The sequence below is a fragment of the Tursiops truncatus genome, chromosome 7 (genome assembly GCF_011762595.2).
Source record: "Tursiops truncatus isolate mTurTru1 chromosome 7, mTurTru1.mat.Y, whole genome shotgun sequence".
Taxonomy (NCBI): domain Eukaryota; kingdom Metazoa; phylum Chordata; class Mammalia; order Artiodactyla; family Delphinidae; genus Tursiops; species Tursiops truncatus.
The window spans coordinates 9094642-9117661 of NC_047040.1; the positions used below are offsets into that span (position 1 = coordinate 9094642).

Consider the following 23020-nt stretch of genomic DNA (forward strand, 5'->3'; position numbering starts at 1 on the left):
CCCTCCTGCAGAGTGATGTTCTTTATATATATGAATATTGCAGAAACACAAAGCCCCTGGGTCGGGGAAAAGAATTCTTTATTGTTGTTCACAAGCAGCTCAACACGGCAGCATTTTTCCCCCACACGCAGACCCACAGGCCTGAGAAGAGAGCTGATGAGATCTTTCTGTGTGGGTGGCAGGTTATACCCTACAGACACAGGAGAAAGCATGATGGATTTTCTGCCCTGTTTATATACAGGACTAGGACAGCCATCCTCTCCTCCTGAAAAGAGAAAACATTTTTTTTGCTGCTTTCCCCTATCTTTATACTGTATACACTTTTGTGTCTCAGGAGGCTCAGGCTTTTTACAGAAGCACTGAGCAATCAAGGAAACTTAATTTCCCCACAGTGTGCCAATTTGGCACACTCGATAAAAAACCTGGTCCAAAGATACAGATACAAAATTCATTGGCAAAATAAAGGGAGAAGAGAACCCTAACGCTAACACCACCACCCCTCACCTGGCATTGCAAATCCTCTAGGTCCCAGCCTCATTCCCCATGGCAGGGCCCCTGCCTCTCAATTCTTTGATACCTTTCACTTTCCCTACTGGAGGCACCCAGGGACCCCTGGATCCCTCCTGTCTCCTGTATCACACACTGGCCCTAGGGAACCTGGAAAAGTGCTTCACAAGACTCCTCCTCTGCTAAAACAGAGCATCCGGCCATGTTTACTAGGATGTGGCACTTTCTGGCAGCAGGGGTCTCAAGCCAGGAAACAGGAAATCAGCCCCAGTGCTCGGGGATTCCCCCAGATTTATCTGATTGATTTCAAAAGGTTGCACAGAGAGTGAGAGCAGATGGTGAGTTTGGGGGCCGGGGAGGGGGAAAGAAAGGTGTACACAAGAAAAAATATATAATTACGGAGAAATAGCAGGAGAAAAGTGAGGCACAGGGGTATAGAGATCTTAAAGTGAGGGGACTGGGAGTGTGAGAAGGAGGTCACTGTCAGGGGGAGGAGGAGCGCCACTGGGACCCCAGTAAAAACTATTCACAAATCACTGTTTGGCCAGGGGCAGCCTTACCTGGGCATGGAATCCAAACGATGCTCCACGTGGCGGAGCAGGTGACTCACAGGGAGGACGACTCAACCAGGAACACAAAGGTCATGACAAGAGCAAGAAAGAGAAGGACAGAATGTGGCCAAACGCCTGCACCGGAGGGTAAGGCTGGTGATGGAATTTGTCATCTGAATGCTCAGCGTGGGAGGGTCTCTCCTGCAGCCCACAAGAAACCAATTACCTATTACCATAAATAACATATTTTTAGGAAAAATAAATATATTTTTCAAATAAAAAAATTAGGTGAGTGGTATCATTGTACATTTTTGCAAATCTCTTTAATGTCTACCTTTATCAAAGATGGCTGGATTCTTAAAAAAGAAAAACATTTTTTCACTATCTTTTCCATGTGCTTTCTTAATATTTTTGTATATATCTTCATTGTATTATATTGAAAGCTGAGAGGGAACATTTTTAATAGCATCAATCTATATCTTGTTAACAATTGCTTTCTATTTTTAAAGGTTCTTTCGAATTTTTTTTCTTTTTTCTTAATTGAAATATGTTTGATGTACAGTATTATGTTAATTTCAGGTACACTATATAGTGGTTTGACATCTGCATACACTGTGAAATGATCACCATAATAAGTGTAGTAAGAATCTGTCCCCGTACACAGTTATTACAATATTATTGACCTTATTTCTTATGCTGGATATTATATCCCCATAGCTTATTTATTTTATAATTGGATGTTTGTTCGGGGTTGGCCAAAAAGTTTGTTCAGGTATTTCCTTAACATCTTACAGGAAACCCAAACAAACTTTTTGGCCAGCCCAATACCTCTTAATCTCCTTTACCTATTCCCTGCTCCCCCACCTCCACCATCAAGGACAGCTGGGCTCTGATCCCTGATTCTGTATTCAGTCAATTGTGATTTGTTGCTTTGGTTGAAGTGTAGGAAGAAAATCCAGCCTCACACAGATCCGTAGCTGAAAAAGGTGGAGTATTTTAACAGTCTTTTGAGATATCTGTGGATATTCACTTTTGATACGACACCAAAACTCAACAAGGGATAGTTTCTTAAAGGTTAGTTGTAACATAGAGTCTGAGACCATATACTCTGTTGTAATAAAATGTCTTATGCTGTCTTGTGTTTTGAGTGGATCTTCTACTCATGATTTTATAATATCATAAACAAGTAGAAAATTTTGGTTCACTTAATTTTACAGTGAGCTTGCAACTCAAACAATCACTTGAGTATTAGTCTTGAGACAACATGGTACTTCCAGATGCAGCAAACTGCTTTACATGTCCTACCCAGTTTTTTACATATGCTATTAAAAAGGTGTGTCCTTAAGGGTAGAAATTTAATTAAATTAATAATTTTAACTGTTTCATCAAGAACATTCTTAACTGAAACTGGCCTTTTTTTTCCATGTTGAGTAAGTGGTAGTGAAGAAGGCAATGCTACCTTCTAAGGTTTGGGGACATCGCTCTGATTTGTACTGAGGCACCAGAATTGTCACCTGCCTTGACTGTTGCTTCATCTGTGCAAAAGTCAACATAGCAAAAACAGGCAAAGAACATCTAATTATGAAAACAATTCTGACCTTGAAGGTCTCCTGAAAGTATTGCCGGGGCTCCCCGAAACCTCTGGTCCAGGGGCTCAGATGACTGCCCCCCACTGGACATTCCATTAGTGGAGGAACCACTGCTGACCAGCCTTGCTCTGCTCCTCCCCTGAGTGGCAGACAGGACCAGCGGTAGAATTATTCTCAGGAGGTAGTCGCAGGGTCTCATCAGGACTGGAACCTCCAGCCTTCAGCTCCAGAGTGTGCAAGGTCCTTCCTGGGTCTCTGGGAGATTCCGCGTGGACTTTCTAGAGGGCATTTACTGAGATATAAGATGAATGTTGTTTCTTTTTTCAGAGGTCAGTGATGACACTTCAGAGATGGATGAAAGAAAGAGACCCCAGGAGCTACCCAGCACACCACCAAGACTCACCCACGGTAAAGGTGAGGGATTGCAAGTCTCTCAGTATGGTCATCAGGAGCCCAAACTTAGAGCTGTTTTACTCTGAGTCAGAGTTTCTCAGCCATTTTTTCATTATCACTGCCCATTTAGATTTTTTTTCTAATCATGAACCCTACCCCCCAGGATATTTCAATACTACAAGTATATTATATATCCATTTCTGTACTGGATATATTTATTTGTGCTTTATACATAAAAAGAGTTTTTTTCACCCCCAAGAACCAATTTTGGGGCAACTTACCACTGCCAAGTATGCATGCTCTAAGTATATTCATGGTACTTTATTGCAGTGCCAAGCCATCCAGGTTTTTCCTAAGATCCCAATCTCCATGTTTCCCACATGACCTTTCTGTGAAAATTGAGATGAGAACAGCTCATCATAAACACAAATGTAATACTATGACGGAGCACGAGCGTCTGACATTGTTGTGGACATACGCTGGAAAAATGGTGCACGTTAATTCACCCCTCACCGTGGCCACTGTTACTCACATTGTTACTGTTATCCTTGGAGGGAAAAAAAAGCAGAGCATTCTTCTGTTTGCTGGTAATTCAGTCACTGTGTCACATCTTCACAGAACTCCCACACAACAAATGTGACTTTCAAATGACAAATATCTAATTATTGTCAGAAAGAATGAATTATATTTGACCGTATTAAAATACAAACTATCATTTTTAGCAAGTTTTTCCTGCATTACACTGACTCATACAATGTATATTTCTAATTTTATCCTGAATAATATATTTTATTTTCACAACCACCTTTGGAGAAAGTTGAACGATTTATTCAAATTTGAGATGTAAAGGATTAATGGGTTTTCCCAAGAGCCTGTGGATAAAGGCTGGCTGGCACAGGACTAGCATCTTGGTCCCCAGAACCCTCTTCAGGAACCATCATCCTCCTTTATAATGAAAGGGACAGAAATAATACTGTCAAAGCTTTACCAACTCAGTATTGTCTGAAATGAATGTGGTCACAAAACATAAAGATTGCTTATTTAAAAATCACTTTCTTTCTCATACCTTCTAGATCCCATGGATAAGGGAAGCAAACTGCCTTTGGGAGAATCTCCTGGGGGAAAACGTAAGTGTAAAGAACTTATTTGGTCTCTATTAGGGTGGGTTTGATATTATTTTTACTGGTTTTTATGCCCTTCGGGCTACAAAAGACATCTAAGCCAGAAAAAGATGTGTGCTGTTTTACAGATGTGTGCTTTTCTCAACATAGAAATGTTTTCATACTATAAAAGCAATATGCTGTAGCCTTTGAAATTAGCTTGCTGTGTGTGACAGAAAACCACATCATCCCCTCCAAAGCAGTGGCTATAAAGAATGTATACATTCTTTATGTATATATATACATGCTCATACTACCTAGTCCATCCTATAAACACTTTAAAACACCTTTTTCGTTGTTGTGTGATTAACAATTTGTTTCAATAATAATCTATTGGTAGTAAGTTAGGCTCTATCCAATTGTTATCTGAAAATAGAAATCATATTGTGTGTGTCGGTATCTTTGCACACTTGTCCAGTAATTTCCTCAGGATTAATTTCTAAATGCGAGATTACTTGGTTAGAGTCTATGTATCTTAAATTTCATATTTGTTACCAAACTGTTCTCCAGAAAATGTATTTGTTTACATTTCCTTTAATAACACACGAGTGTTCATTAACTACATCCTCATCAACCCAGACATGATAAAACTTTTTAAAAGTTTGGGTATAATTAAAACTAAACAATGCATTTTCAGGGGATTATTGGTGATCTAAAGATGCTTTTTAGGGACGTCCCTGGCAGTCCAGTGGTTAAGACTTCGCTTTCCAGTGCAGGGGGTGCAGGTTCGATCCCTTGTCGGGGAGCTAAGATCCCACATGCCTCGGAGCCAAAAAAACCCTAAAACATAAAACAGAAGCAATATTGTAACATATTGAACAAAGATGTTAAAAAAATGGTCCACATCAAAAAAAAAACTTTAAAAAAAAGACACTTTTAAAATAAATGTGTCATTTGTATTTCCTCTTTTAGCATTTCCCATTTATGCTTTCTGCCCACTTTCCCAGCATACTATTCATCTTTTGCTTTATCTATTAAGGACAGTAACCCCCTAACGTTACATATATTGCGATTTTCCCCTTTTTCGTTTTAACACCGTGTGGATGATTTTTGAAGTATGGGCATTTAAAATTTTTAAGCCGTCAAATTTGTTCATCTTCTGCCTTTACAATTTGGGTCCTTGGCTAAGGACCTTCCTTCTTTGGCTAAGAAGATCTTTTATATCTATGGCTTATAACAATCTCTCTCTATATTTTCTTCTAGTCTTGAAAAAACTGGTTATTAATTAGAAAATGATATATTTTAATGTTAATAATTTAGTATATCTCTATTACTTCTTTATTCAATCCCTTTTCATTTCCGAGTACTTTCTTCGCATAGGTCTCCTGGTTTTCTTGCCTCCCCAAAGTGATGGGAAGATAGAAAAAAATTTTACTTAAAACGTATTGACATTTCAAGCTTGTAGATCAATATATATAGCTATAAGAGATGATTTTCTTTTCTGTTTTAGGAAGGAAGAGAAAAATACATAGCTGGTCAAGTTCAAAAAAAAGACAGAAAAAAAGTCTCCCAAGAGGTAAGCAAGAAGGGTGAAGTCGTCATTCCCTTAATGTTCATCAGGGTTCTTCTCTCCAGCCACACGGCCACCCACCCGGGTGTCACTAGAGCACGGCCAGCCCCATCTCGACCCCTAGGTCATCCCATCAAAGGCCCCTCCTCACAAAAGGAGAACCATGTTGATTCCAACAGGTTTCTTTTCTCTTATCACTGGGAAGGAATGGGGTGGAGGTGGGCAGAACGCCTCAGTCAATTTTGAGATTAGGACTGTGTCCAGTGCAAGTTCAGAGCCAGGAAGAATAGACAAAGCAAACCTGAACGTGCGGGCAGGATTCAGACTCCCAATCCCAAACTGGAGGTAGATTTGTTGTCACTGAGTGTTCAGAATCACCTGAAGCGATGCTTAGCTTGCATGGACTCCATGCATGACAATCATGTGATTTGCAGTATAAGAAACAGAAATGTATGTAGCTCTGCATTTTTCTGGATCCTTGCTTTATTCCTTTTTGTGCTCATCACCTTTTCTCCTTCTCCTCTGCATTCTCTTCCTCTTCCCCTTCCCCTCTCCTTTCTCCTTCTTTTTGCTTTAGTTCAAGGTGTGCCGGTTGGTGGGGATCCCCTTGGATTTCCAGACCTTGAATGCAGCACCCTGAGAGGGAATCTCCTGTCAGCCCCCAAACATGAATCATGACATGTGTTCCACTGCTTTGGACATTCTCCGAATTTTTCTCTTTGTTTCCAACACCCCTTAATCTTGGGGTTTGACCTGGGTGGGGGCTAGGACCTCCTTGCTCGCCCTTCTCCTCCTCTTGTCACTTTCTCTCAGTCCCCAGCGCCGCCACTCTCTCCTTGTCATATGCTGAGTTCTCTCCACCAACGACTTCTAGGAAAACTTGACACTCAGACCTCTAAGCTTCTCCTGTGGGTATATAAAGGTAATTTTTGAAACAAAGAAATCTCTTTCACTCTCAAAAAATTTGTGTTTCAAGATTTAGTGTAGCATCTCCGAAACGGCCTCAGCTGAGCAGTTTCTTCTCAGATCTAGCCAGCATCTGCCCCTTCCCTGAAATTTATTGATTTAATAATTAGGGAACCCTGGACATGACAATGTATAAGGGTGAAAAATACATAATTTGAATATTTTCTAAAACATGCTGCCTGTTACACATTCATTCCGCAGAGATGAATTGAGTTGAGGGGTGTGTTGGCACATGTCCTAGGTTCTGAGGACTCAGCAGTGAGCAAAACAGAAAACTCCCTGCCCTCATGGAGCTTAGATTCTCGTTGATACACATGTAATTAATAGTCGGAAAGAGAAGTTGAAGGGGGAAAAGAGAAACAGGAGTTTGGGGGAGACAGAAAGATACCCACAAGAGAAGAGAGGAGTAATTATGGAGAAATAGCACGATAAAAGTGAGGCAGTGGGTACAGAGATCTCAAAGTGAGGGAACTGGGAGTGCGAGAAGCTTCGGGGAGGGGGAGGGCCACTGGGACCCCAATGAAAACTCTTCACAAATCGCTCTTTGGCCCAGGCTCAGCCTCACCTGGACGCAGAACCCAAGAGGTGCTCCAAGTGGTGGAGCCGGTGACTGAAAGGAAGGACGACTCAACCAGGAGTTCGAAGGTCATGACACGGGCCCAGAAAGCAAGGGCTGAACGTGCCCCAAAGCCTGCACCGGAGGGTAAGGCTGGCGATGGAATTTGTCACCTGGATGCTCCGTGTGGCTGGGGCTCCCGTGGAGCAGGCACAGGGTGACGCAGATGCATGAAGTTACTAACAGAAGGAAGGAGGGGGCAGATGAATGGGCGTGAAGACAGAGCAAGAGTCTCTTGGTCTGGGGGTGGCTGTTGGGAGAGGTAACCGTGTTCTCAGGGTGCAGGTCACCTCAGCTGTGCCCTGCAGAACCCCATCCCCACTCCCCTGGGTCTACTGTTTACATTTCTATCAGCAGAGCCACCTCTGCTCCACAGAGTCTGGGGGCTCCTCTCTGATTCGGGCGGATCCAGTGACGGGAGTGGCATCAGACTTCGAAGTGGACACATTCTCTGTTTTATTTCTTAATGGTTTATTTCTGGAAGTGAAGCAGATTGGTCAGTGGGTCTGCATATTTAAAATTATCCCATACTGGGAATTCCCTGGTGGTCCGACTCTGTGCTCTCACTCCAGAGGGCCTGGGTTCAGTCCCTGGTTGGGGAAATAAAATCCCACAAGCGTCAAGGCCAAAAACTAAACTAAACTAAAATAATAAACTAAACTAATCCCATACGGATGATCAAATTGTTGCCAGTTTAGACTCCCATGAATGCGGTGTGGACACCCTCTTCCCTACATCTTCACGAACACCAGAAATAACAAGACTTTTCTGTTTGTCGAACGTAAAGGCCAAGAATGATAGTCCACCAGTGTTTTCCTTGGAATTTCTTTGTGCTCTGTGAGTGGTTAAATATGCTTTGGAAGGTCACAGTACTGCTCACCAGCATCTCAGGAGGTCACACACCTCTGCCCTGTGGACTCAGGAATGGCCTCGTGACTTGGCCAAAGAAATGTGGGTGGAAGTGAGAGGGCTACTTTCAAGCCAAAGCTTGAAGAACTTTTTCTAAAAAGGGCCAGAGGGTGAATAATTTAGGCTTTGCTGGCCATAAAGTCTCTACTGCAGCTATTCAATGCTGCCATTGTAGCGTGAAAGCAGCAGAGACAAAAATATAAACAAGTGGGCCTGGCTGCGCTCTAATAAAACATTAATACCAAAACAGGCATTGGGGGCCCCCCTGGTGGCACAGTGGTTAAGAATCTGCCTGCCAATGCAGGGGACACGGGTTCGAGCCCTGGCCTGGGAAGATCCCACATGCCGCAGAGCAGCTAAGTCCGTGCACCCCAACTACTGAGCCTGCGTTCTAGAGCCCGCGAGCCACAACTACTGAGCTCACGTGCCGCAACTACTGAAGCCCGCATGCCTAGAGCCCGTGCTCCACAGCAAGAGAAGCCACCACAATGAGAAGCCCGCGCACCGCAACGAAGAGTAGCCCCTGCTCACCGCCACCAGAGGAAGCCCGCGCACAGCAACGAAGACCCAAAGCAGCCAAAAATAAATAATAAATAAATTTATTAAAAAAGAAAAAGACAGGCATTGGGCTGACTTGGCCCTTGGGCCGTAGTTTGCCGACACCTGTAATAAACCACTGGGATTTAGGAGAATCATAGGTGACTACAGCGTTATCTAGCCTGTGTTTACTAAGATGCCTGTTTTTTAAACACATTTTTCTTCAGAATGTTTTCTTTTGAAGGTCCCCTATTCCTATTTGCCTATTTTTATATATGACTCTTCTTTGTTTGTTGTTTCATCAATTTGGGAGATTAACCCCTTGTTGCTGCGATTTTCTTATTTTGTTTTTGTCTTTTACTTGAGAAGTTTTTGGCTGTGGAGGGTTTCGATTTTTTGGTTTGGTTTGGTTTTTGGGTTTTTTTGGCCATGCTGTGCGGCTTGTGGGATCTTAGTTGCCGGACCAGGGATTGAACCTGGGCCCATGGCAGTGAAAGTGCGGAGTCCTAACCACTGGACCGCCAGGGAATTCCCGAGAGTCTTAGGCACATCAGTTTATTTTTTCCGGTATGGTTTATGTCAGAGTTTCTCAGCTTTTGCACTGTTGTTATTTGGGGCCAGTTAATTCTGGTTGCAGAGGCTGTGCTATGCGTTGTGACACGTCAGCAGCATCCCTGGCGTCCACCCATCAGACGGCAGTAGCGCCCGCCTCCCAGTCTGGCAAAAAGATTTCCTAACATTTCCAGATATCCTCTGCGGGCAAAATCACCCATCATTGAGGATCACTGCTTTATGCCCTGTACTTCTGCCTTAAAAAGCCCTTTCTATGTAATATTTATAAGGCTACATCCTTTATTTACTTCTAGTATTTGTATTAAGTATATATATATATATATATGTAATATTGTTATATATTAATATATATTAATTTGTGAAAATTTGCCTTCTGTAATACGTTTAACCTTCCCATCTATTACCTGGAGCTTGCTATATTTTTTTTTGGTCAATGCTATAATTTTTCTTTCATAAGGACTCCTGTCTCTCTTGCTCTCCAAACTGGTAGAAAGACAGAAAAAATTACTTTGAGATAGTGACACATAAAGCACGTAAATCTATGTTTCCAGTTATAAATGACTATTCATTGTTTTCTTTTTAGAAAAGGGAAGGATAAAAGATGTCTGTTCAAGTGCAACAACAAGTTGTCACAGAAATAGTCCCATAAAGGGTAAGTAAGTGAGAGGCAGGGCCTCGCCCTCAGGCTCCCCAGGGCCCTGGCCTGCTGTGCTGGTCAGGGCTGCACGCCTGGTCTCTGGGGGTGAGCACCCCGTTGCTTCTGCCCCCCTGCGCTCTGGTGTGTCTCTTGGGGACACAGTCCTCCTCTCCCTCCTTCTCCTTCCCCTCTTCCTCCGAATTCATTTTCCCTCTCGTTTTTTTTCTTAAAGCATTGCCATATTTTTTAAATATTTATTTATTCATTTATTTGGTTGCGCTGGGTGTTAGTTACGGTAGGCAGGTTCCTTAGTTGCAGCTTGCGGACTCCTTAGTTGTGGCACGAGAACTACTAGTTGCGGCATGAAAGTGGGATCTAGTTCCCTGATCAGGGATCGAACGCAGGCCCCCTGCATTGGGAGCGTGGAGTCTTATCCACTGTGCCAACGGGGACGTCCCTCCCTCTGCTTTTATAACACACTTCTTGGGCATTATCTCTGGTCACTCTCCCTTCCCTCTTTAGACGCCAGCCACACTGGCCTTTTTTCTCCGTTAACTTATTACTGAAGTATAACAGGTGCTACCCAATCTGGGGTCCACAGACTGGTGACATCTACAAGCCTGCTCGCCGCAGGTCTGCAAAAATCAGGAGCTTGTAAATCAGCTGTGACTCTGAGCACACTGGTTTCCTAGCAAGACCCCAGTGGAAACAGCAGTGCGTTGATTTCTATTCTGGTCAGATTCCTGTCTCATCGCAGGCCGGCATCTTGAGGAGCACTGATGCACCGTGCTTGTGGAAAAATGCAGGTACCTACTGTACAGCTTCAGGAATGAATACAAAGGGAAAGGGCACACGTACCCAGCACCCAGGTCAAGAAATAGAACATAATCCACACCCATATTCCAATCCCTACCCAGAGCCCCAAGGGTCGCCAGCAGCCTGATTTCTCTGAGCATCGTCACTTTGACATGAACGCTTCACCCTCCATCCTTCTCAGGGCCTGCTCAGTATGTCTCCTCCCTCCTTCACACGCTGCGTCCCCAAAGCCAACCCCCTCGCCCTCCTTCCTCCTTTGTTACACAGCCTCCGGGTCACCTTGAACAAAGCCTTCTCTGACCCAGCAGGCAGAGGGTATTTTCTCTTGGTTGCTCTTGTCACAGGTATCATTTGTTTCTGATAGTATCAGATCTCTTTTTTAAAAAATTTATTTTATTAGAGTTGGCTTACATTGTTGTGTTAATTTCTACTGTACAGCAGAGTGATTCAGTTAGGTATACATGTACATGTATCTGTTCTTTTTCAAATTTTTTTCTCATTTAGGTTGTTAGATAATATTGAGCAGAGTTCCCTGTTCTAGACAGTAGGTTCTTGTTGGTTATCCATTTTATGTTTTTCTATTTACTTATTTTAACATCTTTATTGGAGTATAATTGCTTTACAATGGTGTGTTAGTTTCTGCTTTATAACAAAGTGAATCAGCTATACATATACATGTATCCCCATATGTCCTCCTTTTTGTGTCTCCCTCCCACCCCCCCATCCCACCCCCCTAAGTGGTCACAAAGCACCAAGCTGCTCTCCCTGTGCTATGCGGCTGCTTCCCACTAGCTAGCTATTTTACATTTGGTAGTGCACATATATGTCCACGCCACTCTCTCACTTCGTCCCAGCTTACCCTTTCCCACCCCCCGTCCTCAGGTCCATTCTCTAAGTCTGCGTCTTTATTCCTGTCCTGCCCCTAGGTTCCTCAGAACCTTTTTTTTTAGATTCCATATATATGTGTTAGCATACGGTATTTGTTTTTCTCTTTCTGACTTACTTCACTCTGTATGACAGTCTCTAGGTTATCCATTTTAAATATAGCAGCGTGTTAATGTCAATCCCAAACTCCCAAACTATCCCTCCCCCGGACCCTTCCCCCCTGGTAACCATAAGTTCGTTCTCTAAGACTGTGAGTCTGTTTCTGTTTTATCACAAGTGTAATTAACTGTCTGTGTACATCCTGTTCACTGAGCGAAACTCAAATGAGGTCAGAACATGGGTCCATCTTGGTCATTGCTCGATGTCTCCTCTGTGCCTTGCGGTTTGTGCTTAAATAACTGTCAAATCAATACATTATTCATTCTTCCTCATCAAGTATGAATACCAATATCAGGGCCTCCAGTGACGCGTACAGTGAACTTCATGAAATTGAAAAAGTGCCCCTTCCACCATACACTTGACCGACGTCTGTCAGAGCTGATTCTTGAGACCAGGCCCTTTGCTGCCCTCTGCTGGAAGAACGTGGAAGTGTGCAAATAGATTACAGCTCTGATGTGACTAGGAGCTCCCCACCCTCCCACTGTAAAGGGGAAATCCTTATTCAGTGCACATCCCACACTACCATATGCAGAGGCCCTGCCAACAATATATAAGTGTGTACAGCACTTTACAGTTGGCAAAGCACTTTGTTCCACATTTTGCCATTTAATCCTCAAAGAGGTATTTTTCGGTCCATTTTCCAGATTCAATTAGAGCATAAAAGACTTGCATGAGCTAAAATCAACCTAGGTGTTTTAATCCCAAGTCCTTTGTCCTTTACACTAAAAAAAAAAAAAAAAACTCCTAGTGTTTTTAGGAAACACAAGTAGGAAGCAAAGAGTCCAGGCAAAGGCTGAGAGCTCTCCATCCGCATCAGCTTTTCCTGTCTCCTTAGCACCTCCACCCTGGCTGTGACTTCTGATTTAACGTCATGTCTCTGTGCTGTTATCCATCATATGATGTGGAGTCTTGTTGCGGTGTTTCTGATGCCATGGAAAGAGCATGAGACTAGGGGCCGGCACGTCCGGATTCCAGTGCTACCTCCGTCTCACACAGTGTGGTGACCGCCAGCAATTCTCTCTCCAAATCTGCGCCTGAGTCCCCCATCTATAACATGAGGATCATTGCCGTTGCCTTTCTTTTGTTACAGGTTGTAGTGAAAATAAACAATAGAATGTGTGTGCTGCTTTCACTATTCCCGTAACTAGCGCTTCTCCTCCAGCCACTGCATCCCCCGCCAGGCCCCTTGTGTACAAGTCATAGAGCTCCGGCCTTCTCCCCAGGCCATGTCTTTGCAGGCATAGTTTCACCCTGTGCCTTTTCTCTATGTTCTGTAAGAACCCCTATACTTAGTCTTCCCAATCACACTAGGTTTTTTTCCATTCTGCTTTTCCTTGTTCATTTCCTCCACCAGGCTTTTCATCTCTATGAACTCCCTTTGTTCTTCCCCCGCCCCCGCCGTGCAGCATGTGGGATCTTAGTTCCCCCCCCCAGGGATCGCACCTGGGCCCCATGCATCGGAAGCTCCAAGCCTTAACCACTGGACCGCCAGGGAAGTCCCTCCCTTTGTTCTTTAATTGCTGACTTCTAGCAGACTTGCCACGTTTGCTCACATTTACTAGAAGTGACCTAATAGATGCGGGAGAGCTCCACAGAGGCCTCGCCCTCAGGCTTCCATCCTTAGAGGCTTGTTTACTGAGATGAGGGTTGAGATGGAGCCAAATGCAGGATCATCAGGACCACATCGGAAAGCTGTCTCCCTTCCTTTGCGACATCTTTGTCTGCTTTTGGTATCAGGGTGATGGTGGCCTCGTACAATGAGTTTGGGAGTGTTCCTCCCTCTGCTATATTTTGGAAGAGTTTGAGAAAGGTAGGTGTTAGCTCTTCTCTAAATGTTTGATAGAATTCGCCTGTGAAGCCATCTGGTCCTGGGCTTTTGTGTGTTGGAAGATTTTTAATCACAGTTTCAATTTCAGTGCTTGTGATTGGTCTGTTTATATTTTCTATTTCTTCCTTGTTCAGTCTCAGAAGGTTGTGCTTTTCTAAGAATTTGTCCATTTCTTCCAGGTTGTCCATTTTACTGGCATATAGTTGCTTGTAGTAATCTCTCATGACCCTTTGTATTTCTGCAGTGTCAGTTGTTACTTCTCCTTTTTCATTTCTAATTCTATTGATTTCAGTCTTCTCCCTTTTGTTCTTGATAAGTCTGGCTAATGGTTTATCAATTTTGTTTATCTTCTCAAAGAACCAGCTTTTAGTTTTATTGACCTTTGCTCTTATTTGCTTCATTTCTTTTTCATTTATTTCTGATCTGATCTTTATGATTTCTTTCCTTCTGCTAACTTTCAGGGGTTTTTGCCAATATCACTGATGAACATAGATGCAAAAATCCTCAACAAAATACTAGCAAACAGAATCCAACAGCACATTAAAGGGATCATACACCATGATCAAGTGGGGTTTATCCCAGGAATGCAAGGATTCTTCAATATATGCAAATCAATCAATGTGATACACCATATTAACAAATTGAAGGAGAAACACCATATGATCATCTAAATAGATGCAGAGAAAGCTTTCAAAAAAATTCAACACCCATTTAGGATAAAAACCCTCCAGAAAGTAGGCATAGAGGGAACTTGCCTCAACATAATAAAGGCCATTTATGACAAACCCACAGCCAACATCATCCACAATGGTGAAAAACTGAAACCATTTCCACTAAGATCAGGAACAAGACAAGGTTGCCCACTCTCACCACTATTATTCAACATAGTTTTGGAAGTTTTAGCCACAGCAATAAGAGAAGAAAAAGAAATAAAGGAATCCAACTCGGAAAAGAAGAAGTAAAGCTGTCACTGTTTGCAGATGACATGTTACTATACATAGAGAATCCTAAAGATGCTACCAGAAAACTACTAGATCTAATCAATTAATTTGGTAAAGTAGCAGGATACAAAACTGGTGAACAGAAATCTCTGGCATTCCTATACACTAATGATGAAAAATCTGAAAGTGAAATTAAGAAAACACTCCCGTTTACCACTGCAACAAAAAGAAGAAAATACGTAGGAATAAACCTACCTAGGGAGACAAAAGACCCATATGCAGAAAATGACAAGACACTGATGAAAGAAATTAAAGATGATACAAATAGATGGAGAGATATACCATGTTCTTGGATTGGAAGAATCAACATTGTGAAAATGACTCTACTACCCAAAGCAATCTACAGATTCACTGCAATCCCTATCAAACTACCACTGGCATTTTTCACAGAACTAGAACAAAAAATCTCACACTTTGTATGGAAACACAAAAGACCCTGAATAGCCAAAACAATCTTGAGAAATAAAAACGGAGCTGGAGGAATCAGACGCCCTGACTTCAGACTATACTACAAAGCTACAGTAATCAAGACAGTATGGTACTGGCACAAAAACAGAAATATAGATCAATGGTACAGTATAGAAAGCCCAGAGATAAACCCACACACATATGGTCACCTTATCTTTGATAAAGGAGGCAAGAATATACAGTGGAGAAAAGACAGCCTCTTCAATAAGTGGTGCTAAGAAAACTGGACAGCTACCTGTAAAAGAATGAAACTAGAACACTCCCTAACACCATACACAAAAATAAACTCAAAATGGATTAAAGACCTAAATGTAAGGCCAGACACCATCAAACTCTTAGAGGAAACATAGGCAGAACACTCCATGACATAAATCACAGCAAGATCCTTTTTGACCCACCTCCTAGAGAAATGGAAATAAAAACAAAAATAAACAAATGGGACCTAATGAAACTTAAAAGCTTTTGCCCAGCAAAGGAAACCATAAACAAGATGAAAAGACAACCCTCAGAATGGGAGAAAATGTTTGCAAATGAAACAAATGACAAAGGATTAATCTCCAAAATTTACAAGCAGCTCATGCAGCTCAATATCAAAAAAATAAACAACACAATCCAATAATGGGCTGAAGACCTAAATAGACATTTCTCCAAAGAAGATATACAGATTGCCAACAAACACATGAAAGGATGCTCAACATCACTAATCATGAGAGAAATGCAAATCAAAACTACAATGAGATATCATCTCACACCAGTCAGAATGGCCATCATCAAAAAATCTACAAACAATAAATGTGGAGAAAAGGGAACCCTTTTGCACTTTTGGTGGGAATGTAGATTGATACAGCCACTATGGAGAACAGTATGGAGGTTCCTTAAGAAACTAAGAGTAGGGGCTTCCCTGGTGGTGCAGTGGTTGAGAGTCCGCCTGCCAATGCAGGGGACACGGGTTCGTGCCCCGGTCCAGGAAGATCCCACATGCCACAGAGCGGCTGGCCCCGTGATCCATGGCCGCAGAGCCTGCACGTCCGGCGTCTGTGCTCTGCAACGGGAGAGGCCACAACAGTGAGAGGCCCGAAACCGCAGAAAAAACAAAACAAACAAACAAAAAAACCTAACAGTAGAACTACCATACAACCCAGCAATCCCACTACTGGCCATATACCCTGAGAAAACCATCATTCAAAAAGAGTCATGTACCACAATGTTCATTGCAGCTCTATTTACAATAGCCAGGACAGGGAAACAACCTAAGTGTCCATCATCAGATGAATGGATAAAGGAGATGTGGCACATATATAAATGGAATATTAGCCATAAAAAGAAACAAAATTGAGCTATTTGTAGTGAGGTGGATGGACCTAGAGTCTGTCATACAGAGTGAAGTAAGTCAGAAGAGAAAAACAAATACCATATGCTAACACATGTATATGGAATCTAAGAAAAAAAAATGGTCATGAAGAACCTATGGGCAAGACGGGGATAAAGATGCAGACCTACTAGACAATGGACTTGAGGATATGGGGAGGGGAAAGGGTAAGCTGGGACAAAGTGAGAGAGTGGCATGGACATATATAAACTACCAAACATAAAATAGATAGCTAGTGGGAAGCAGCTGCATAGCACAGGGAGATCAGCTCGGTGCTTTGTGACCACCTAGAGGGGTGGGATAGGGAGGGTGGGAGGGAGGGAGACGCAAGAGCGAAGAGATATGGGAACATATATATATGTATAACTGATTCACTTTGTTATAAAGCAGAAACTAACACACCATTGTAAAGCAATTATCCTCCAATAAAGATGTTTAAAAAAAAAATCCAAAAAAAAAAGAAGCAGCTCCTGTGGTCTGTCTCTAATGAATTCACCCACAATGAGGCTGCGGGGAGGGGAAGCAGGAATTGCTGATGTTTGTGTTAACCCTTTTACAATTCCTTCTCCTGAATCAGAACCCCAGATCCTTACTCAGGGGCTGTGAGTTGCCAAATCCCTCCATAGGCAATGTGCAAACTAGTCTAGAGCTCTCCAGGGTTTTCTTTTACTCATAGAGGAAGAAGCAGGGGAACGATCAAACGATGAAGACTTACACTATCCCTTCAGTGATAACTGCCTCACTCACCCCCATCTTGGTTTGAATCAGGCAATAAAATCATAGACAGAGAAATTTTCTCCAGCTACGTGAATGCAAAGAAATATTTTGGGTAGGCAACTCCCATCAGCACAGAGGGATAAACAGGATGCTTATGGAATAAGGAACTTCAGGTGATAGTCAATGAATTTGTGAATTTAAACACATTCACTGAAGAAGCACAGTATGTTTTATTAAATTATTTTATTTGATGTAGTGTTGGCAGGGGTAGTTTTGTTTATTAGAGACCCCTCTGTTCACATATCTCATCTGCTACTCAAAATGGAAGACTTCCTGTGAATTAACCAGAGGACGCTCCCTACTGCCACTCATGTTATTATTATTACTATTATTAGTAATAATAGTAATATATCATTACTATTATTATTAGAATTCATGAAAAATTCATGAGGGAGACAGAATGAAGACTGAGGAACGCTAATCTGTTCTTTTCTACTTTCAGAAAAACCTGAAGATGAAACTCTGGATTTTCACTCTCCTAAACTTCCTGTGACCTGTGGTAAGGCAAAGGGGATTTTATATAAGGAGAAAATGAAACAAGGTGAGTTCCTTGATCTTCTGCTCTTTGGAAACCCTAGATGAAGGAATCACTAGAAGGGAAGGAAATATCCACGTGTGTCATTGTTCAGGACATGGACCCTGCAGGCTAGGCTGCAGAAAAAGCAATGCTTTTTAAGAAGGAATTTTCAACCTTTTCAATGTCATGGTACATCTGACGACCAGGCCACTCCCCTCCCACATGGAAGTCATCCATGGACCCTGTGACACATGTCCTAGCCACATAAAAGGCAAATTCTGTCCCAATCCTTCACCAGTAGGGCAGGTTTTAGGGCTTCCTTCAATCTGAGAGAGGAGGAATCAGACTCCCCTGCTACTGCTTCCACCTCACAGGGAGTCTCTGGACCCAGAAAGGTAGAGCATCACAAGTAGGGGGTTGGAGGTTTAGGGTGAATTCAAAGAGGACGGAAGTGGATCCAGGAATGGGCTGTCTTTACCTTACAGGCTCCTCAGAGAAGTGTATTCAGAACAAGAAGGGACTTTGGTTCACACCAAGAGAATTTGAAATTGAAGGAAAACGGAAACAATCAAAGAACTGGAAGCGGAGTGTGCTTTGTAGAGGAAAGACCCTAGAACAGCTGCTGGAGGTATTGGAATAACAAGGGACACATAGGTGATGAGTTTAATTCCTTGAAGGATGAGTGGAATTTCAATATCAGAAGGGTGAAGAAATTCCCATTAGGCTTCCACAGCATGACTGAGAAAAAGCTAAACGATCATAGAAAAACATTGTGGGTGAGAAATTTAGGAACATAGATTGGTGCTAATGGTGGGGAACTTTAAATGCAAGGAGGGATTCAAGAAGCTTAGCCTGGTGATATCAGAGGGGGTGGGCTGGAAGGAAACTAGATGGAGACAGAGACACCTGTCTTGTTTCATTAGGAAGTGGAAACTTGGATATTTACCAAAGAAGAACCTCGAGAACAACCCCATTCATTGACCCACCCTCTCTTTCAGAAAGGACTTCTGCTCTGTCCTCCGAGAAAAAGTCTCAAGAGAGAGGTAAATAGCAAGTGAACTTCTACCACATTCTCAGTCGTCATGTTGCCGACTTTCTGTGTCCCAAGGCTTGCCTGCGAGTTCTCGACTTTCCCAGCCTCAAGTCACCTTCCCGTTTCAGCACTGCATCTTCATGACAACTGCTTCAGCACACTGGTACATGTACATGCCACCATTATTTTCAAAGTTAATTTTAAGAAGGGGAAGCAAATAACTCTTTAAAGATTAGGACAAAAGTGTGTGTTTTAGGAAAAGATCTGTATATTTGGATGATTACCAACAAAAGACGTCAGAAATAGAGTGCCCTAGTTTGAAAAGTAGATACGGTATTGAAATAGACAAGAACAGTATAAGAAAGAATAAGAAGATCATCGCTGATTGAACTCCAAGTATTCCTCAGTTCAACATGCTCATTACTGGTAGCACCAGAATGGAATAATGTGTTTGAACTGAGCTTTGTCTCTGCACAGCCTGCCTCCAGGTGAAAATGGCAGTCATCCATTGGCTCTACCTGCTGCCCCTCCCCACCTGTCTTTACTTCCGTAAATACAACTTCCAGTCCCGTTAGATATGAACCTCCAGCAGAGGCAGTGGTGCCTCTCCCATCTTGCCCTGGAGGTTAGCCTGACACTTGGCTGGATTCATTCAAAGTTTATAAGGCAATGATCCCCCAAAGCTGTTTATTGTACAAACCATCTTTTCCATGCTGATTTGAAATATCTTGGTATGTTTAGGGAGGCTCCTGGTAATGGCAAAAAATAGGGAAGAATACGGATGTCCATCAGTGTTGTAAAATGAACTGATACATCAACAGAATAATACTTTTTAAAAATGGATGGTTTGCAGGTATAGACCCATCCTTCAGTCAGTGGAAAACCACCCAAGGGTTTTAGGGTCAAGAAAGCTTCAGGAAGCTTAAACTGGAAAGAACGTGTATGGAAAGACATTGCTTACGTGAATATGTAAGGCTATGACTAAAAAAATATCTGAAAGAATCAGTTATTCTGGAATGGGATTACAGGGTACATTTGACTTCCATATGATATATTTCTGTACAGGTGGAATTTTTATAATGATCATTAATTACTTTTGTAACCAGAAACAAAATAAAGATATTTAAAATCCAGATCCTTAATGGCCCCAATATTGTAGTTCCTTCTTACTCATAATGCTACCAGTCAGCAAATGACAGCCAGGATCACACTTGACCTGACCATTCAGTCCCTCCATCAGGAGCCACGTTGAGATAAAGAAAACAAAGTTTAGTTCTGATCATGAATGGACCAGTGCAGGCCTTTCCCCCAGCAACATTTTTCAGCATGTCACTGTCACTCTGCAGTATACCCAGTCTCCACTGGTGTCTAGCTCTGTTTATGTGTACCAGCAAGAGATCTGATGCTAATACTATAAGCACGTGTTTTGTGGCTGCCCTGCAGGCGCTGCTCCCTGGACCCAAGGCAAAATGGGCAGCTCAGGGCCTGTGAGAGCCTCTACTTCCAGAAGGGCCGAGTATGAAGCCAAAAGTTGCTACCCTAATGGCACGTAGTGGGGGACTGATAGTTTTTGCTTTTGTTTTTTGGGGGGTTTTTTTGGACAAATTCTAGAGCCTTTTGTTGAGGAGTCCCCATTCAAAGTGGGCTGAGGTGCAAATAACAGCTTAAATGGGTACAAGTAAAACCTGTGAATGAGGACTATGTTACCCTCAGAGCTCAAAAGGGGTAAAAATGTTGGGCAGTTGTTGTGGGATTGAGTATTCAGAGGGTCAGTTATCGTTTCTTGACAGTGTCAGGAATAGAGCAGCCCTGAGCTGACCAAACAAAGCCCAGAGATTTGCTGAGCTGGTAGGGCCTTGTACTGCGTGTGGGGTGATGACCCTTCCCTTTCCCTGAGTTCCTTTCTGAGTAGTTGTATATTCTGAATGAGTATGTCAGAGGAGAAGGATGTCATCAGTGTGGTGTCGTACCTGTGCTCCCGGGGGAAGTCGGATGCAGTCACAATTTTGCCTGCAGAGACTGTGTGTGATGGCAAAACTGTAGAGGTACCCCATGGTAGCCAGGTAAAGGCGTGTTGTATCCCTGCAAAGGTGGAGGCCAGCTGCAGCTGAGATGCTATTGAAATAAGCACTGAACAGAACATATTAGCCAAATCTGTGACAGTAAAGCATTTACCACTCGCTAAGTGGATGGCATCAGTAATTGCAATAATATTGGGTATAGGGACTTTAATGGGTGGGACTCCTTTGTGAGTAACGGTATGCCACTAAATTTAAACAAGGTACCCGCTATCCTCTTAGGGTATTTACCAAACATGTAACAGAGGACAAACTGGTATACCTTACCTTAACCATCAAAACTGTTGCCTTACCTAAATGCCCCGAGGTCATAACATTCATTGCCCTAAAATATCCTATAGTGGGCATTGATGCTGTGATCCAACAAATAATAAAGTAAAATAAAATTAAATCTTTGACACAATCAGCTTTATAAAATGGACCTTCCTCTCTGTTAAAATTGTTAATAGAACTCAGTATAAATTAAAACAAGGCCTTCGAGGATAGAAACTTATAATACAAGATCTATATATTTAGAGCAAGAGTGATGATCTCTACTTTTTCTCCATTTAACTGCCCAATTTGGCCTGTTCTTAAACTTGGAAAGAGGGAATGGTGCCTCATGGTGGATGCCCGCAACCTCAGTGCCGTGGCCCAGCAGCCAGCCACACAGCTCAAAGCGTAAGCCAGGAGGGAGCAGAGCCAGTTAGCAATCCACAGCAAAAGAAGAAAGGCCACTGGGCAGGGGGCGTGGTCACCCAGACTCCTGCTTGCTAACCCAAGTGGGTTCAGATAGTGAAACCAATGATGCAACACATGTACTAAGAGAGAATGAAAGATTTATTACCCACATACAGAGTCTTTCTGGGAAGAGGCAAGGTAGGCCACCCAAGCTGATCTGAAAATGGCTTGAGCTAAGAGAGGGTGAAGCCCGATGTTTTATTCCGGTGGGGCAAGGTGAGGACTCCCTTGCTGGGGCGGGTGTGTCTGGCTTGAACTTCTCACTGTGGTCGAGGGAGGGAGGGCGTGTGCTTTCCCATCACCTTGCCCAGATGTGCCAAGAGGGGAAGTTGGGCTTGAAGCCATCAACAGTCAAACAGGAAAACCGGAGTCAAACTCTTTATTACAGAATGTGATTGTGGGGTTGTATGTCCTTTCTCTACCATTTCTTTATCATATCATGTGTGCTGGAAACTTTCACTCCTTGAGCAATGGTGCTCAAGGCTCTGGACCCAACCGGGGTCTCAGCCAGGAGGATTGGGCCGGTCTGGGCTATCTGGGAACTGGCATCTGTACTCTGGACCAGGGCAGGCCACGTGTCCAGTCAGAGGCAAGAATGGCCGTAGAGTGTCAACCCCAAGAACAGAGAAAGGCAGACTGACAAGTTCAGGACGGGAAGGCCAGAAAGATTCCCTGACATTCAGGATCAGGGAGTCCTCCTTATGAGGCCCTGGGGCCTAGTAAGTGGAGAGGGTGAGCAGGAAGCCCCCCCAGTTAAGAGAGGTGAACAGAGTCCCAGATCAAGAAGATTTTTCACTCTGGCTGAGTGACTAGTTTTGCGAATGGACAAAACATGTCCATCCCTTATGCCCTTGCCCAGGTCCTCATTATTTGTATTATGGACGGTTGAGGGAAGTGGCAGGGTTTCTCTCCTTGGGTGTAACTGATTCCCAGGCCCTTTGAGGCTTTGCTCCAGCTCTTGATGGTCTACTTCCTGACCACCTTCCATCCTTCTGGTGGGGACAGTATCACAGTCGGGCAAAGGCAGAAGGACCCCTCTTCCTGACTCCCAGCTTTAGTGCAGAGAAAATGTTCCCTTGGGCGCGTGGAGCCCAGCACTGTCTGTCTTGTGGGGCTGGGAGCGGAACCGGGGTTCCTGCCTGTGAATATCCAGCCGTAAAGACCGTGTTCCTCACATAAATCACTTGTAGAATTTACTACATTTTAAGGCCATGAGAAAGACCCCTATGGTTCCTCAGGCCCCCCAAACAACACATTTACACAGAAACTCTCTGTCTTTGTATATCTTTCTTTCCGTGTGTCAGCATAACGTCAGAGACTGTCCTCTGAGCTGCCAACACGTTTGCCTGGCACGGCGCACAGCGGATGAGGACAGCTCTGACCCAGGCACGGGCAGCCTTGGGGCCAACCTGACTCAGGTA

At 43.2% G+C, this 23020-nt stretch overlaps 1 protein-coding gene and 1 long non-coding RNA gene across 16 annotated transcripts in view; one reads left to right on the forward strand and one right to left on the reverse strand.

The window, feature by feature from the left end:
* Window positions 1-23020, forward strand: part of SP110 (SP110 nuclear body protein) — a 44656-nt gene that overhangs the window by 12735 nt on the left and 8901 nt on the right. For 9 of the 14 annotated variants that reach the window (XR_012332954.1, XR_012332955.1, XM_073807153.1 and 6 more), the window contains exons 8-18: window positions 1056-1205; window positions 2975-3061; window positions 4114-4167; window positions 5651-5716; window positions 6585-6632; window positions 7230-7379; window positions 9895-9963; window positions 17694-17792; window positions 18254-18396; window positions 18767-18811; window positions 22904-23017. Coding sequence is in view for 11 of the 14 variants with exons in the window: in XM_073807153.1 (XP_073663254.1) it covers window positions 1056-1205; window positions 2975-3061; window positions 4114-4167; window positions 5651-5716; window positions 6585-6632; window positions 7230-7379; window positions 9895-9963; window positions 17694-17792; window positions 18254-18396; window positions 18767-18811; window positions 22904-23017 (1025 nt within the window). In the remaining 3 variants the exon portion in view is untranslated. Of the gene's footprint in view, window positions 1-1055; window positions 1206-2974; window positions 3062-4113; window positions 4168-5650; window positions 5717-6584; window positions 6633-7229; window positions 7380-9894; window positions 9964-17693; window positions 17793-18253; window positions 18397-18766; window positions 18812-18929; window positions 18965-22903; window positions 23018-23020 lie in introns of all 14 variants that reach the window. The other 5 variants (XR_012332956.1, XM_073807163.1, XM_073807155.1 and 2 more) reach the window with 4 other exon arrangements.
* On the reverse strand, window positions 1155-6612 carry LOC109548018 (uncharacterized). Of its 2 annotated transcripts, none has more exons than XR_002174004.3 (4): window positions 3573-6612; window positions 3322-3429; window positions 2657-2939; window positions 1155-1259 (listed from the first exon to the last, which is right to left on the reverse strand). It is a non-coding gene; the product is annotated as an uncharacterized lncRNA (long non-coding RNA). The 2 variants fall into 2 exon arrangements; XR_004527344.2 differs by having other exon boundaries at window positions 1174-1284.